This window comes from Carcharhinus amblyrhynchos, unplaced genomic scaffold, assembly GCF_965287045.1.
Source record: "Carcharhinus amblyrhynchos unplaced genomic scaffold, sCarAmb.v2.hapA chromosome_1261, whole genome shotgun sequence".
NCBI lineage: Eukaryota > Metazoa > Chordata > Chondrichthyes > Carcharhiniformes > Carcharhinidae > Carcharhinus > Carcharhinus amblyrhynchos.
In genome coordinates, this window is record NW_027651001.1 from 1 (window position 1) to 13,463 (window position 13,463).

At 51.8% G+C, this 13,463-nt stretch overlaps 1 protein-coding gene across 1 annotated transcript; it reads left to right on the forward strand.

The window, feature by feature from the left end:
- Positions 1-521: 521 nt before the first annotated feature.
- LOC145340666 (cingulin-like) lies at positions 522-12,745 on the forward strand (the record flags this gene model as incomplete). Its single annotated transcript, XM_080185130.1, has 5 exons — positions 522-605; positions 3,045-3,163; positions 5,866-5,974; positions 8,103-8,266; positions 12,469-12,745. Coding segments are annotated over 5 exons (618 nt in total), but the record flags the coding sequence as incomplete, so codon positions are not given.
- Between the last annotated feature and the right edge of the window lie 718 nt (positions 12,746-13,463).

Sequence of the window (13,463 nt, forward strand, 5' to 3'; positions counted from 1 at the left end):
TGCTAAATTCTCCCTCAGTGTACCTGAACAGGAGTGTGATGACTAGGGGATTTGCACAGTAACTTCATAGCAGTGTTAATGTAATCCTTACTTGTGACACTAATAAATAAATTTTACATTTAGCTGTTGCTGCACTCACTCTGTGACAAGTATAGGTTTGTGTCTCCTTAAAGGCTACAGTTGAATTCAAAGCAGTTCAAAGAGCTCGCTGGATTGAGTGCTGAATGGGCTGTCTCCGCAAGGAGAGGTTGAGCAGACTGGGGCCTGTACCCATTGGAGAACGAGAGGCGGAACGAGCTCTCCCTGGAGGACAGTATCTCGTTCTGCTCCTACAACTTGTGGTACAATTATGTAGAAGTGTGAGTGCCTGTTCTGACATCGATTCGAGTTCCCTGCTCTGCTGCCTTGTCTCAGGGCAAGCCACTCGTTTGGACTGGAGTTATGGTGTAAACGCAGTGGATGGATTCCAAGTGGAGGGCGTACTGTTCTTTTCACCTTGTTTGTTTCTTTTGCACCCACAGATCGAGCAGCTGAGAGGTGAACTGATGCAAGAACGAGCGTCCAGACAGGATCTGGAATGCGATAAGATTTCTTTGGAAAGACAGGTGTGTTTCTGTAGTACGGGGTGGTGTGGAGGAAGCTGTTAACGTGGCTTATCATAGAGTGCTGACAGTGCAGATGGAGGCCATTCAGCCCATTGAGTCTGTACCAGCTCTCCAAAAGGGCATCTGACCCAGGCTGTCACCCTCCGGCCCATTTGCGTAACCCCACACATTCACTATAGCTAACCTTTCTGACCTGCATGTCTTTGGATGCTAGGGGACAATTTAGCACGTCCAATCCACCTAACCTGCGCATCTTTGGACACGAGGGGACAATTTAGTATGGCCAATCCACCTAACCTACACACCATCGGACACTAAGGGGCAATTCCACATAGCCAATCCATATAACCTCCCCATCTTTCGGACTGTGGGGGGGAAACCGGAACACCTGGAGGAAACCCACACAGATATGGGGAGAATGTGCAGACTCCGTACAGATAGTGACCCAAGCTGGGAATTGAACCCGGGTGCCTGGCGCTGTGAGGCAGCAGTGCTAACCCACCGTGCCACCCCTGCAATAGACAAGGGAGTGTGGCAACAGAGGCTTGGTCTAATTTAACGCAAGGGGAAGGTGGTGGGCAACTGGGTGAAATGACGAGCTGGGTGGGGGGCCACAGCTTTCGGGGGGTGGACGGGGAATAGACACAGATCTCGGGCAATAGTGGCGTGGGGCTGAGGGGGACCCTTGGTGCAGGCAAGCAAGGGGCCACAGCTGGTTAGGCATAGGAGGAGTTGTGTGTCATGGCGAAGAACAGGAGAAGGTAAGGGGATCAAAGGTCACAGGGAGAAGGTGGGAGAAAGATGTTGAGAAACTTATCAGCAATGGTGGACAGACTCAGTGGGCCGAATGGTCTGGTTCTGCTATACCTATTGCTCCAATCTGGTACAGATTGGATTGATTATTGTCATGTGTATTGGGATACAGTGAAAAGTATTGTTTCCTGTGCACTATACAGACAAAGCATACTGTGCATAGGGAAGGAAAGGAGAGGGTGCAGAATGTAGTGTTATAGTCAAAGCGAGGGTGTAGAGAAAGATCAACTTAATGCGAGGTAGGTCCATTCAAAAGTCTGACAGCAGCAGGGAAGAAGCTGTTCTTGAGTCGGTCGGTATGGGACCTCAGACTTTTGTACCTTTTTCCCAACGGAAGAAGGTGGAAGAGAGAATGTCCGGGGTGCGTGGGAGGGGGGGTCCTTGATTATGCCGGCTGCTTTTCCCCGAGGCAGCGGGAAGTGTAGACGGAGTCAATGGATGGGAGGCTGGTTTGTGTGATGGGATTGGGGGCTACATTCACCACCCTTTTGTAGTTCCTTGCGGTCTTGGGCAGAGCAGGAGCCCAGACCGAGCTGTGATACAACCCAGAAAGAATGCTTTCTATGGGGCATCTGTAAAAGTTGGTGAGAATCGTAGCCGACATGCCAAATTTGTTATTCTGGGAGGTGGAAGTCGGTGGCCTTTGTGTTGCTGTGGTGGTGGAGTTAAAAGTTCAGCTCGGGGCCAAATTGGAGATTAGATTTAGAGGAGCGAGTGAGAGGTTTGGGCAAGTGGAGCTGCCTGCTGCCGTGCTAAGCTTTGAGTTCCATCCTGTGTTGTTAGCTGCTGCCAGCTGGAACAAGCCTCAGGGTTAAAGCCTGCCAGAGAACCCGCCCCTGTGATTCTCACAGCGTGAGTCAGGTGAGGGCTGAGCAGTGGTTGCCTGCCCGGGCAGAGTTGGAGGACAGCCTTTTCCACCGGCTCATCCCGTCTCTATTCCCTGTTCTTGCTGGCACCCACTCCTGCCAGGGGATGGACCTGCCATCGTGGTGTGCCACTGTCTCGCGAGCCACCCTGACTCCACGACTCTTCTGCGACGCCCGTCCTCCCAACCGCGCCTGCGCCGACCCCTCTTCCCGCCTTGCCCTCCGAGAAGATGTCTCTGCAGCTTTCCAAATGGCCGGAATTCTGGCCTTTATGTACTTTATCCCCGCGGGCCAGCTTTCCGAATTCTTCCCGCTTTGTCCGCGTGTGGGATTGAAAAGCGTACGCATCAGCGTCCGCCCCTGAAAAGCCCCTGCTTTCTCCCGCCTCTCTTTATTCAGGAACGCAAATCACTGCGGATGCTGGAATCTGAAACCGAAAGAGAAACTGCTGGAAAACCTCAACGGGTCTGGCAGCATCTGTTGGAGAGAGAAAAGAGCTGACGTTTCGAGTCCAGGCGACCCTTTGTCTTTTGACGCAAGGGTCGTCTGGACTCGAGATGTCAGCTCTTTTCTCCTGATGAGATCACTGTCCTGCGGCCGTTAGCTGGTCAGAGTCCCAGCCAGCCCCCGCCTGTGTACGTCCAACGCCGATTTCCACCACCCCCTCCCCACCCCCGACACAGTGAGTCAGGCACCTCTCGATCCTCGTCCAGTCTCGCTTCCTCGCGGCTAACGACACCTTTTCCTCTTTGCCTTGAAGAATAAAGAGCTGAAGACGCGACTGGCCAACTGCGAAGGGAACATGAAACCCAGCGCCAACACGTCTCAGCTGGAGTCCCGCGTCAGGGAGCTGGAGGACCGCCTGCAGTCAGAGGAGAGGTACAAGATACGACAACGTGTAATCCCCACCCCACCCCGAGCCAGGGCTGCTTTCTGGGGGCTGAAGCAGGACAGGGTGATCCTTATCCGTGGGACCATGGGTGTTGCTGGCTGGGCCAGCATATATTATCATAGAACCCTACGGTGCAGAAAGAGGCCCTTCGGCCCATCGAGTCTGCACCGACTACAATCCCACCCAGGCTCCAGCCCCATATCCCTACGTATTATGCCCACTAATCCCTCTAACCTACGCATCCTTGGACACTAAGATGCAATTTAGCATGGCCAATCAACCTAACCCACACATCTTTTGGACTGTGGGAGGAGACCGGAGCACCTGGAGGAAACTCATGCAGACACAGGGAGAACGTGCAAACTCCACACAGACAGTGACCCGAGCCGGGAATCGAACCCGGGACCCTGGAGCTGTGAAGCAGCAGTGCTAACCCACTGTGCTACCGTGCCGTCTAGACCTCCAACCCTGGCTGGTTCCTACTGACTGACCCTCAATCATCTTTAAATATCCATGCTGCTATTAGGGGTTTTTCTTAATTCATTCGTGAGACCTGGGCTGGCCAGAATGTGTCGTCCATCGGTCATTGTCCTTGGAGGGCAGTTAAGGTTATCTATTGTGGGACACGGGCGTTGCTGGCTGGGCCAGCATTTATTGTCCATCCCTCATTGCCCTTGGAGGGCAGTTGACCTGGGAAACAGGAGGCTGGGAGTCCGGAGTCTCGCCCCATTCTGGTGGATGGTAAAAGATTGAGCAGGGGCTTCAGGGTCGGGTGGGGGAAACTTGAAACCATCCAGCCGTGAGGGTGTGGGCATAGCTTGGTGGAGCAAGTGGAGGGGGGAGGTTTACCTGCTCACTGCTTTCCTACTGTCCCACAAGGTGGCATGGGGAGGGAGAGTTATCCTGGTGTCCTAAACAGCATTACACACACACAAACACCGGACCGCACTCGCACGCACTCGCACTCGCACTCTCACGCACGCTCTCTCTCTCTCACGCACACACGTAAGAACTAGAAGCAGGAGTAGGCCATCCAGCCCCTCGAGCCTGCTCCGCTATTCAATAAGATCATGGCTGATCTTTTTGTGGACTCAGCTCCGCTTACCCACCCGCTCTCCTTAATTCCTTTACTGTTCCAAAATCTATCCTTGCCTTAAAAACATTTTGTGAGGAGCCTCAACTGCTTCACTGGGCAAGGATTTCCACAAATAATTCCACAGATAACACACTCACACTCGCGTTGTACTGTGAACCAAAACTGCTGATAGTGGGACCCCACACTGTGGGCAGTAACTGCCCAGGTTTACATGTGAAATATTTTGAAGCATTTCTCTGAGTGTTCTTAACTGAACCCATCTCCACCTTGAATGTACTGCCTATAGTTTGTGGGGGGGAGAGATTATCACCTGTCGGGGAAAGAGGGATATGGGGAGCGAGGGTGAAGCTTTATCTTACTGCAATGGCAGACAAAGCTCCGGGGTATTCAGTAAGCTGACTCTCCCTATATCCTGTGTTCATAATATTTGTACCAGCACTTGCAAATTATTAACTTCGTCATGAGTGTCTCACTCTCTCTCTCCCTCTCCCCCTGTCTCTCTCTCTCCCCCTCCCCCTGTCTCCCTCTCTCCCTCTCCCCCTGTCTCTCTCTCTCTATCTCTCTCTCCCTCTCCCCCATATCTCTCTCTCCCTCTCCCCCATATCTCTCTCTCCCTCTCCCCCATATCTCTCTCTCCCTCTCCCCCACATCTCTCTCTCCCTCTCCCCCACATCTCTCTCTCCCTCTCCCCCACATCTCTCTCTCCCTCTCCCCCACATCTCTCTCTCCCTCTCCCCCACATCTCTCTCTCCCTCTCCCCCACATCTCTCTCTCCCTCTCCCCCACATCTCTCTCTCTCTCTCCCTCTCCCCCACATCTCTCTCTCTCTCTCCCTCTCCCCCACATCTCTCTCTCTCTCTCCCTCTCCCCCACACCTCTCTCTCCCTCTCCCCCACACCTCTCTCTCCCTCTCCCCCACACCTCTCTCTCCCTCTCCCCCACACCTCTCTCTCCCTCTCCCCCACACCTCTCTCTCCCTCTCCCCCACACCTCTCTCTCCCTCTCCCCCACACCTCTCTCTCCCTCTCCCCCACACCTCTCTCTCCCTCTCCCCCACACCTCTCTCTCCCTCTCCCCCACACCTCTCTCTCCCTCTCCCCCACACCTCTCTCTCCCTCTCCCCCACACCTCTCTCTCCCTCTCCCCCACACCTCTCTCTCCCTCTCCCCCACACCTCTCTCTCCCTCTCCCCCACACCTCTCTCTCTCTGCCTCTCCCTCTCCCCCGTTTCTCTCTCTGCCTCTCCCTCTCCCCCGTTTCTTTCTCTGCCTCTCCCTCTCCCCCGTTTCTCTCTCTGCCTCTCCCTCTCCCCCGTTTCTCTCTCTGCCTCTCCCTCTCCCCCGTTTCTCTCTCTGCCTCTCCCTCTCCCCCGTTTCTCTCTCTGCCTCTCCCTCTCCCCCGTTTCTCTCTCTGCCTCTCCCTCTCCCCCGTTTCTCTCTCTGCCTCTCCCTCTCCCCCGTTTCTCCCTCTCCGCCTCTCCCTCTCCCCCGTTTCTCCCTCTCCCTCTCCCCCGTTTCTCCCTCTCCCTCTCCCCCGTTTCTCTCTCTCCCTCTCCCTCTCCCCATGTCTCTCTCTGCGCCCTGACATTAACAGGGACCGCAGTGTGCTGCAGGGGTCTAACCGGAAGCTGGAGAGGAAGGTGAAGGAACTGACCATCCAGCTGGACGATGAGCGGCAGCAGGTATCGGATGAGAAAGATCAGGTATGGCTGTGCGAGGGAAGGACACTCGGAGGGGTTATCCCCCAGAGTTAGTGCTGCGCCTGGCTCGCTTCCCTGGGCTGGGGAGGAGCTGCTTTCTCCTTCCTTTGATTTATTCACTCTCGGGATGTGTGGGTGTTGCTGGGGCAGGCCCAGTGTTTGCACCCATCCCTAATTGCCCCCTTGAACTGAGTGTCTCGCCGGGTCAGAGGGCAGTTCAGATTCAACCACATTGCGAATGATTGATTCTTTTTCCTTATTAGTCTCCCCCATCCCCTCCTCCCTCCCTCCCTCCACTCTTACCCTCCCTCCCCCTCCCCTGTGTCCCCCTCTGCCCCTCCATGCTGCTGTTTTTTCTTCAAACCTCTAAGCTAGTCCCAGTTGCCCACATTTGGCCCATATCCTTCTATACCCATTTTACCCATGTAACTATCTAAACACTTTTTAAAAGATAAAATTGTACCCGCCTCTGGATCCTTTTGTATCTCTCCCCTCACCCCCTAAACCTATGCTCTCTAGTTTTGGACTCAAACAATGTTTATTTAAGAATATAGTTAACATGTATAGTAAGAAAATTAAGCATAACCTTAACCAACTACAAACAAGACGGTAAAAGCAGTCCTGATACTGTGTCAAACCTTAACAACTAAACGCACTGCTCCAGCCATACGAATCCTGTAAACAATCATTCCTTTTTGGGATTCGCACAGAGAAAAGGAACAGACTCATCGAGGTTTACAGCGTGGAAACAGGCCCTTCGGCCCAACCTGTCCATGCTATCCTTTTTTTTTAAACCCCTAAACTAATGCCAATTACCTGCATTTGGCCCATTTCCCTCTATACCCATCTTACCCATGTAACTGTCTAAATGCTTTTTAAAAGATAAAATTGTACCTGTCTCTGCTGCTGCCTCTGGCAGCTCGTTCCAGACACTCACCACCCTCTGTGAGAAGCAGTTGCCTCTCTGTATCTCTCACCTTAAAATGCTCACCTGATGCTGGAACTTAGCCCTTTGGTTGGAGAATTGAAACTCTTGATTTTTCCGTTCTGGAAATTCCCAGCACCTGGAAACAGAGAGCCACTGCAAGGGTCTAGTCAGCAAACCCCCAAAACAGCAAAATTTTCCTTCCAAAGCTAAGAAAAACTGCTTCCAGTCTGCGTCCCAACAGCTTCAAACTATTTTGATCTGATTTATTATTGTCGCGTGTATCGGGACACAGTGAAAAGTATTGTTTCTTGCGCGCTATACAGACAAAGCATACCATTCATAGAGTACATAGATTTATTATTGTCATGTGTATCGGGACACAGTGAAAAGTATTGTTTCTTGCGCGCTATACAGACAAAGCATACCATTCATAGAGTACATAGATTTATTATTGTCATGTGTATTGGGACACAGTGAAAAGTATTGTTTCTTGCGCGCTATACGGACAAAGCATACCATTCATAGAGTACATAGATTTATTATTGTCATGTGTATTGGGACACAGTGAAAAGTATTGTTTCTTGCGCACTATACAGACAAAGCATACTGTTCATCGAGTACATCGATCTGATTTATTATTGTCGCGAGTATCGGGATACAGTGAAAAGTATTGTTTCTTGCGCGCTATACAGACAAAGCATACCATTCATAGAGTACATAGATTTATTATTGTCATGTGTATTGGGACACAGTGAAAAGTATTGTTTCTTGCGCGCTATACAGACAAAGCATACTGTTCATCGAGTACATCGATCTGATTTATTATTGTCGCGTGTATCGGGATACAGTGAAAAGTATTGTTTCTTGCGCGCTATGCAAAGCATACCATTCATTGAGTACATAGATTTGATTTATTATTGTCACGTGTATTGGGATACAGTGAAAAGTATTGTTTCTTGCGCGCTATGCAAAGCATACCATTCATTGAGTACATAGATTTGATTTATTATTGTCACGTGTACTCTTATGTTTTGGTGAGGTAATGATGGATTTGAGTGGTTTGGTCTCATTCCTGATGTACAAACCTGCTGGAGTGAGAAGTGTTCAGACTTGCGTTGGCGCAGGAGTGTTAGGCTAGTAAAGGTTGCCCGTTTTTCAGCCAGTTGCTGGCCTCTCACGGCACACGTTTCCCTCCCTGCGCAGCTGACCCTGCGAGTGAAAGCATTGAAGCGTCAGGTGGACGAGGCAGAGGAAGAGATTGAGCGGTTGGAAACGGCGAGGAAGAAAGCCCTGCGAGAGGTGGAAGATCTCCACGAGACCAACGAGCAGCTTCAGAACCGTGTCAAGTCCCTGGAAAAGGACAACTGGTAAGAGGGCAGAGCCACCCACCATCTTAATCACCCCCTCCCTCCACCACCGACACACAGTGGCAGCAGTTCACTCGGCTGATACCGGAGATGAGGGGGTTGGCCTATGAAGAGAGACTAAATAGACTGGGTCTGTACTCGTTGGAGTTTAGAAGGATGAGGGGGGGATCTTATAGAGACGTATAAGATAATGAAGGGGATGGATAGGGTAGAGGTAGAGAGATTCTTCCCACTTAGAAAGGACAGCAGGACTAGAGGGCACAGCCTCAAGATAAGGGGGCAATTTAGATCAGAGTTGAGGAGGAACTTCTTCACTCAAAGGGTGGTGAATCTCTGGAATTCTCTGCCTGTTGAAGTGGTGGAGGCTGCCTCGCTGAATATATTTAAGTCACAGGTAGATAGGTTTCTGATAGACAGGGGAATTAAGGGTTATGAGGAGAAAGTGGGAAAGTGGAACTGATCCACTTCAAATCAGCCATGATCTTATCGAATGGCGGGGCAGGCTCGAAGGGCTAGATGGCCTACTCCTGCTCCTATTTCTTATGTTCTTATCTACAAGACGCACTGCAGCAATTCTCCAAGATAACTTTGATGTCACCCCCTCTTCCTTTACCACCTAGAAGGACAAGGGCAGTAGATGGGTGAGAATATCACCACCTGAAAGTTTCCCCTCCGACTCCAGAAATGTATCCGTTAGGTGGATTGGCCATGCTTAATTGCCCCTTAGTATGCAAGATGTGTCGGTTTGGTGCAATGGTCATGCTAAATTGCCTCTTAGTGTCCAAAGATGTGTTGGTTAGATGGATTGGCTATGCTAAATTGACCCAGTGTCTGTGGGGTTAAGGGAATAGGGCCTGGAAGGGATTGTGGTCAGTGGAGACATGATGGACCGAATGGCCTCCTATTGCACTGTAGGGATTCTGAGTCACGCGCATGTGAGCAACAGAGCAGTGAGCTGTTACTGACAAAGCACACTGTTCATAGAGTACATAGGGGAGAAAGAAAGGAGAGGGTGCAGAATGTAATGTTACAGTCACAGTGAGGGTGTAGAGAAAGATCAACTTAATGCGAGGTACGTCCATTCAAAAGTCTGACAGCAGCAGGGAAGAAGCTGTTCTTCAGTCGGTTGGTATGTGACCTCAGATTTTTGCATCTTTTTCCTGATGGAAGAAGGTGGAAGAGAGGGTGCGTGGGGGTCCTTGATTATGCTGGCTGCTTTTCCCGAGGCAGCAGGAAGTGTAAACGGAGTCAATGGATGGGAGGTTGGTTTGTGTGATGGATTGGGCTACATTCACGACCCTTTTGTAGTTCCTTGTGGCCTTGGGCAGAGCAGGAGCCCAGACCAAGCTGTGGTACACCCAGAAAGAATGCTTTCTATGGGGCATCTGTAAAAGTTGATGAGTGTCGTAGCAGACGTGCTAAATTTCCTTAGTCTTCCAAGAAAGTAGAGGCGTTGGTGGGGCTTTCTTAACTATAGTGTTGGCGTGGGGAGGACCAGGACAGGTTATTGGTGATCTGGACATCTAAAAACTTGTAGCTCTGCACCATTTCTACGTCATCCCCGTTGATGTAGGCAGGGGTGTGTCCTCTACTACGCTTCCTGAAGTTACTACATGTGTCTTTGCGACTGGGTTTGCCACAAAGATGGACCACCAGAGGTGAACATTTGTAAGATTTTTCTTCCCGGGGCAGGATGTTGCCTGGATTGGGAGGCATGCCTTATGAGGGTAGGTTGAGGGAGCTCGGTCTCTTCTCCCTGGAGAGACGAAGGTTGAGAGGTGACCTGATAGAGGTTTATAAGATGTTGCGAGGTATAGATAGGGTGGATACTCAGAGGCTTTTTCACGGGGCTGAAATGGTTGCTACGAGAGGACACAGGTTTAAGGAGCTGGGGAGCAGGTACAGAGGAGATGTCAGGGGTAAGTTTTTCACTCAGAGGGTGGTGAGTGAGTGGAATCGGCTGCCGTCGGTGGTGGTGGAGGCGAACTCGCTGGGGTCTTTTAAGAGACTTCTGGATGAGCACATGGGATTTAATGGGATCGAGGGTTACAGATAGGCCTGGTAGGTAGGGATATGATCGGCACAACTTGTGGGCCGAAGGGCCTGTTTGTGTTGTAGTGTTCTGTGTTCTAAGTGACAATTACAAGGGGACACAAGTTCAATATAAGGTTCAGTGGAGATGTGGGAGGCGTGTGGAAGTTTTCTTTACAGAGAGGGCGGTGGGGGCCTGGATTGTCAAGTGAGGGGTGGTTGAGGCGAATACTTTGGACTTATCTGGATAGACACATCAACAGACGGCGAATAGAGGGATACAGGCGGTCTCGATCTCACTAGGACAACATGATGGGGGCAGGAGGGCCGAAGGGCCTGTTCCTGTGCTGTACTGTTCTTCTTTCCATTCGGAGATTGGCGGCAGAGTGGGCTCGAGCGGTTGGTGGGTCTCCTCGCCCTCCTTATTTTGTCGTGGCGGCTGCAGGATGGAGAACAGGAGGGACGCCTGCGTCCCGGGACCACAGACAAAGTGTAAACTCTCCTCATCCCCCCCCTCCACCCTCTCTCTCTCTCTCTCTCTCTCTCTCTCTCTCTCTGTCTCTCTCTCCAGGCAGTGCCACTATAAACGAGAAGCAGACTGAGCTGTCGTAAGTTGACATTTTGGAACAGTTTCGTGTAGACCTCCCCCCCACTGCCCTCCCAGTGCTATGCATGCCGGCCCCCCCCCCCCCACAGCAAACAAGCCCTGTCTGTGCCTCCGCTGACCGCTTGCTCACAGAGCGGGGAGTTCAGTCACCTGTTTAACCAGGCTGTGAGCCGGTTACCACCAATGCTGCTGTACGGCGTACACTCCTGTCTACACAGAGAGGCCCTTCCAAGCATGTCTGCCCAGAGCAGGGGGAAATGGCTGTACCTTAGAGAAAAGCACCCAGTCTGCATGAATACTTTTAACTAGTTTGCTCGCTTATGAAACTGGACCTTGGGGGCTAGTTTAAGAAGTCCATTTGCTTAGAGTGCATGTGATAGCACGCTGTTACTGCATAAGATTGTGCAACTATGCATAAAAACTGGACTAACCCCACTTCTAAATGTGGTTGGTAATATTTAGCAGCGTATTCTGGCAGCGTGCCTGCCTCCGAGTTCTATTTACAGTGGGGTTAGCACTACTGCCTCCCAGCACCAGGGACCCCAGGCTCGATTCCCGGCTGGGGTCACTCTGTGCAGAGTCTGTACATTCTCCCCGTGTCTGCGTGGGCTTCCCACACTCCAAAAATGTGTGGCTTAGGTTGATTGGCCGTGCTAAATTGCACCCCAGTGTTAGGGGGATTACCAAGGTAAGTATGTGGGGTTACGAGGATAGGGCCTGGTGTGATTGTTGGTGCAGACTTGATGGGCCAAATGGCCTCCTGCATTGTAGGGATTCTGCGATTTTTTTTTAATGAATTCTACTTGTCACACCCTGAGCATATTCACTTGTATTGGCTCCTAATTGGGCAATGTCTCCCGCCCTATCTCTGTAACCTCCTCCAGCCCCTACACCCTCTCCCTATCTCTGTAACCCCCTCCAGCCCCTACACCCCCCTCCCTATCTCTGTAACCTCCTCCAGCCCCTACACCCCCCTCCCTATCTCTGTAACCTCCTCCAGCCCCCTACACCCCCTCCCTATCTCTGTAACCTCCTCCAGCCCCCTACACCCCCTCCCTATCTCTGTAACCTCCTCCAGCCCATGTCACTCATTTTCCCTGGTGCTCTGGTTTCCTCCCACAGTCTGAAAGACGTGCTGGTTAGGGTGTATCGGCCGTGCTAAATTCTCCATCAGTGTATCCCGAACAGGCGCCGGAGTGTGGCGACTAGGGTATTTTCACAGTAACTTCATTGCAGTGTTAATGTAAGCTGACTTGTGACATTAATAAATAAACTTTAAACCAATGCACCCAAACCAGCACGTCTTTCGGACTGTGGGAGGAAACCGGAGCACCCGAAGGAAACCCACGCAGACATGGGGAGAATGTGCAGACTCCACACAGACAGTGACCCGAGCCGGGAATCGAACCCGGGTCCCTGTGAGACCCGGGCGCTGTGAGGCAGCAGCGCTAACGCACTGTGCCACTCCTCCCACTCCTGTCCCCAGCCGGGGAGGTGCACCGATTGAGGCCCCGTCCCCCCCCGAAATGACAATAACTGCCTCCTTTTGTGTTCCACGTTGCAGGCGCAAAACCACGCGGGCCAACACGAATCTACGGGGGGAGGACGACGACGATGCCAGCACGGATGATGAGTTCAGCAGCATCTACCAGCCCTCCATTGCCTCGCTGATATCAGAGAGCAACCTCCAGGCCAGCTCCTGCTAGGCTGGGCCTTTCCCAGCAAGGGTGTTGGGGAGGGGGATTCAGTATAACAACCACTCTGCCACTCTCTGTGTCTCTGTCTCTCTCTGTGTGTGTCTCTGTCTGTCTCTCTGTGTCTGTGTCTCTCTCTGTGTGTGTCTCTGTCTCTGTCTCTCTCTGTGTGTGTCTCTGTCTCTCTCTCTCTGTTTGTCTCTGTCTCTGTCTCTGTGTGTCTCTCTGTGTCTCTGTCTGTCTCTCTGTGTCTGTGTCTCTGTGTGTGTGTGTCTCTGTCTCTCTCTCTCTGTTTGTCTCTGTCTCTGTGTGTGTCTCTGTCTGTCTCTGTGTCTCGGCGTGTGTATCAATGGGCAGGAAGTGTGCTGGGGGTCCGGTGTGATGGTTGGAATTGGAATATCTGCTGGCCCCCTCTGTGAACGTGCTGCTCTCGGGGCTGAACCTGATAAGAAAGAGTCGTCGCTGTCAGAAGATGTGTACGGGAAGTTGAAAGGCAAACTTGTTTATCCTTCATCTGCTTCCCCAACATTACCAAGGGTCGACGTTGGCCTCGGTTGCAGGGGAAGGAGTTGAGGGGGGGGTGGTGCAGAATATCACTTATATTTCTGCTCCACCTACCCCCATTCCCATGCTGCAGTTGGGGGTGTAAACTTTGCCTTTTCAATATGCACATTCTCAGGAGAACCCCATTCTTTTCCATTCCCCCCCCCCCACCAGCCGGTACATGGTGCGCTAACCCCGTGTAAGCTCAGGGGGTATTGTGTGACTGGACCAGTGTGTCCAGACAACTCTCCCGGGGAGCGAAAGGCGAGGAATGAGAGAATCCCTACCCTGCAGGAGAAGGCCCTATGGCCCATCGAGCCAG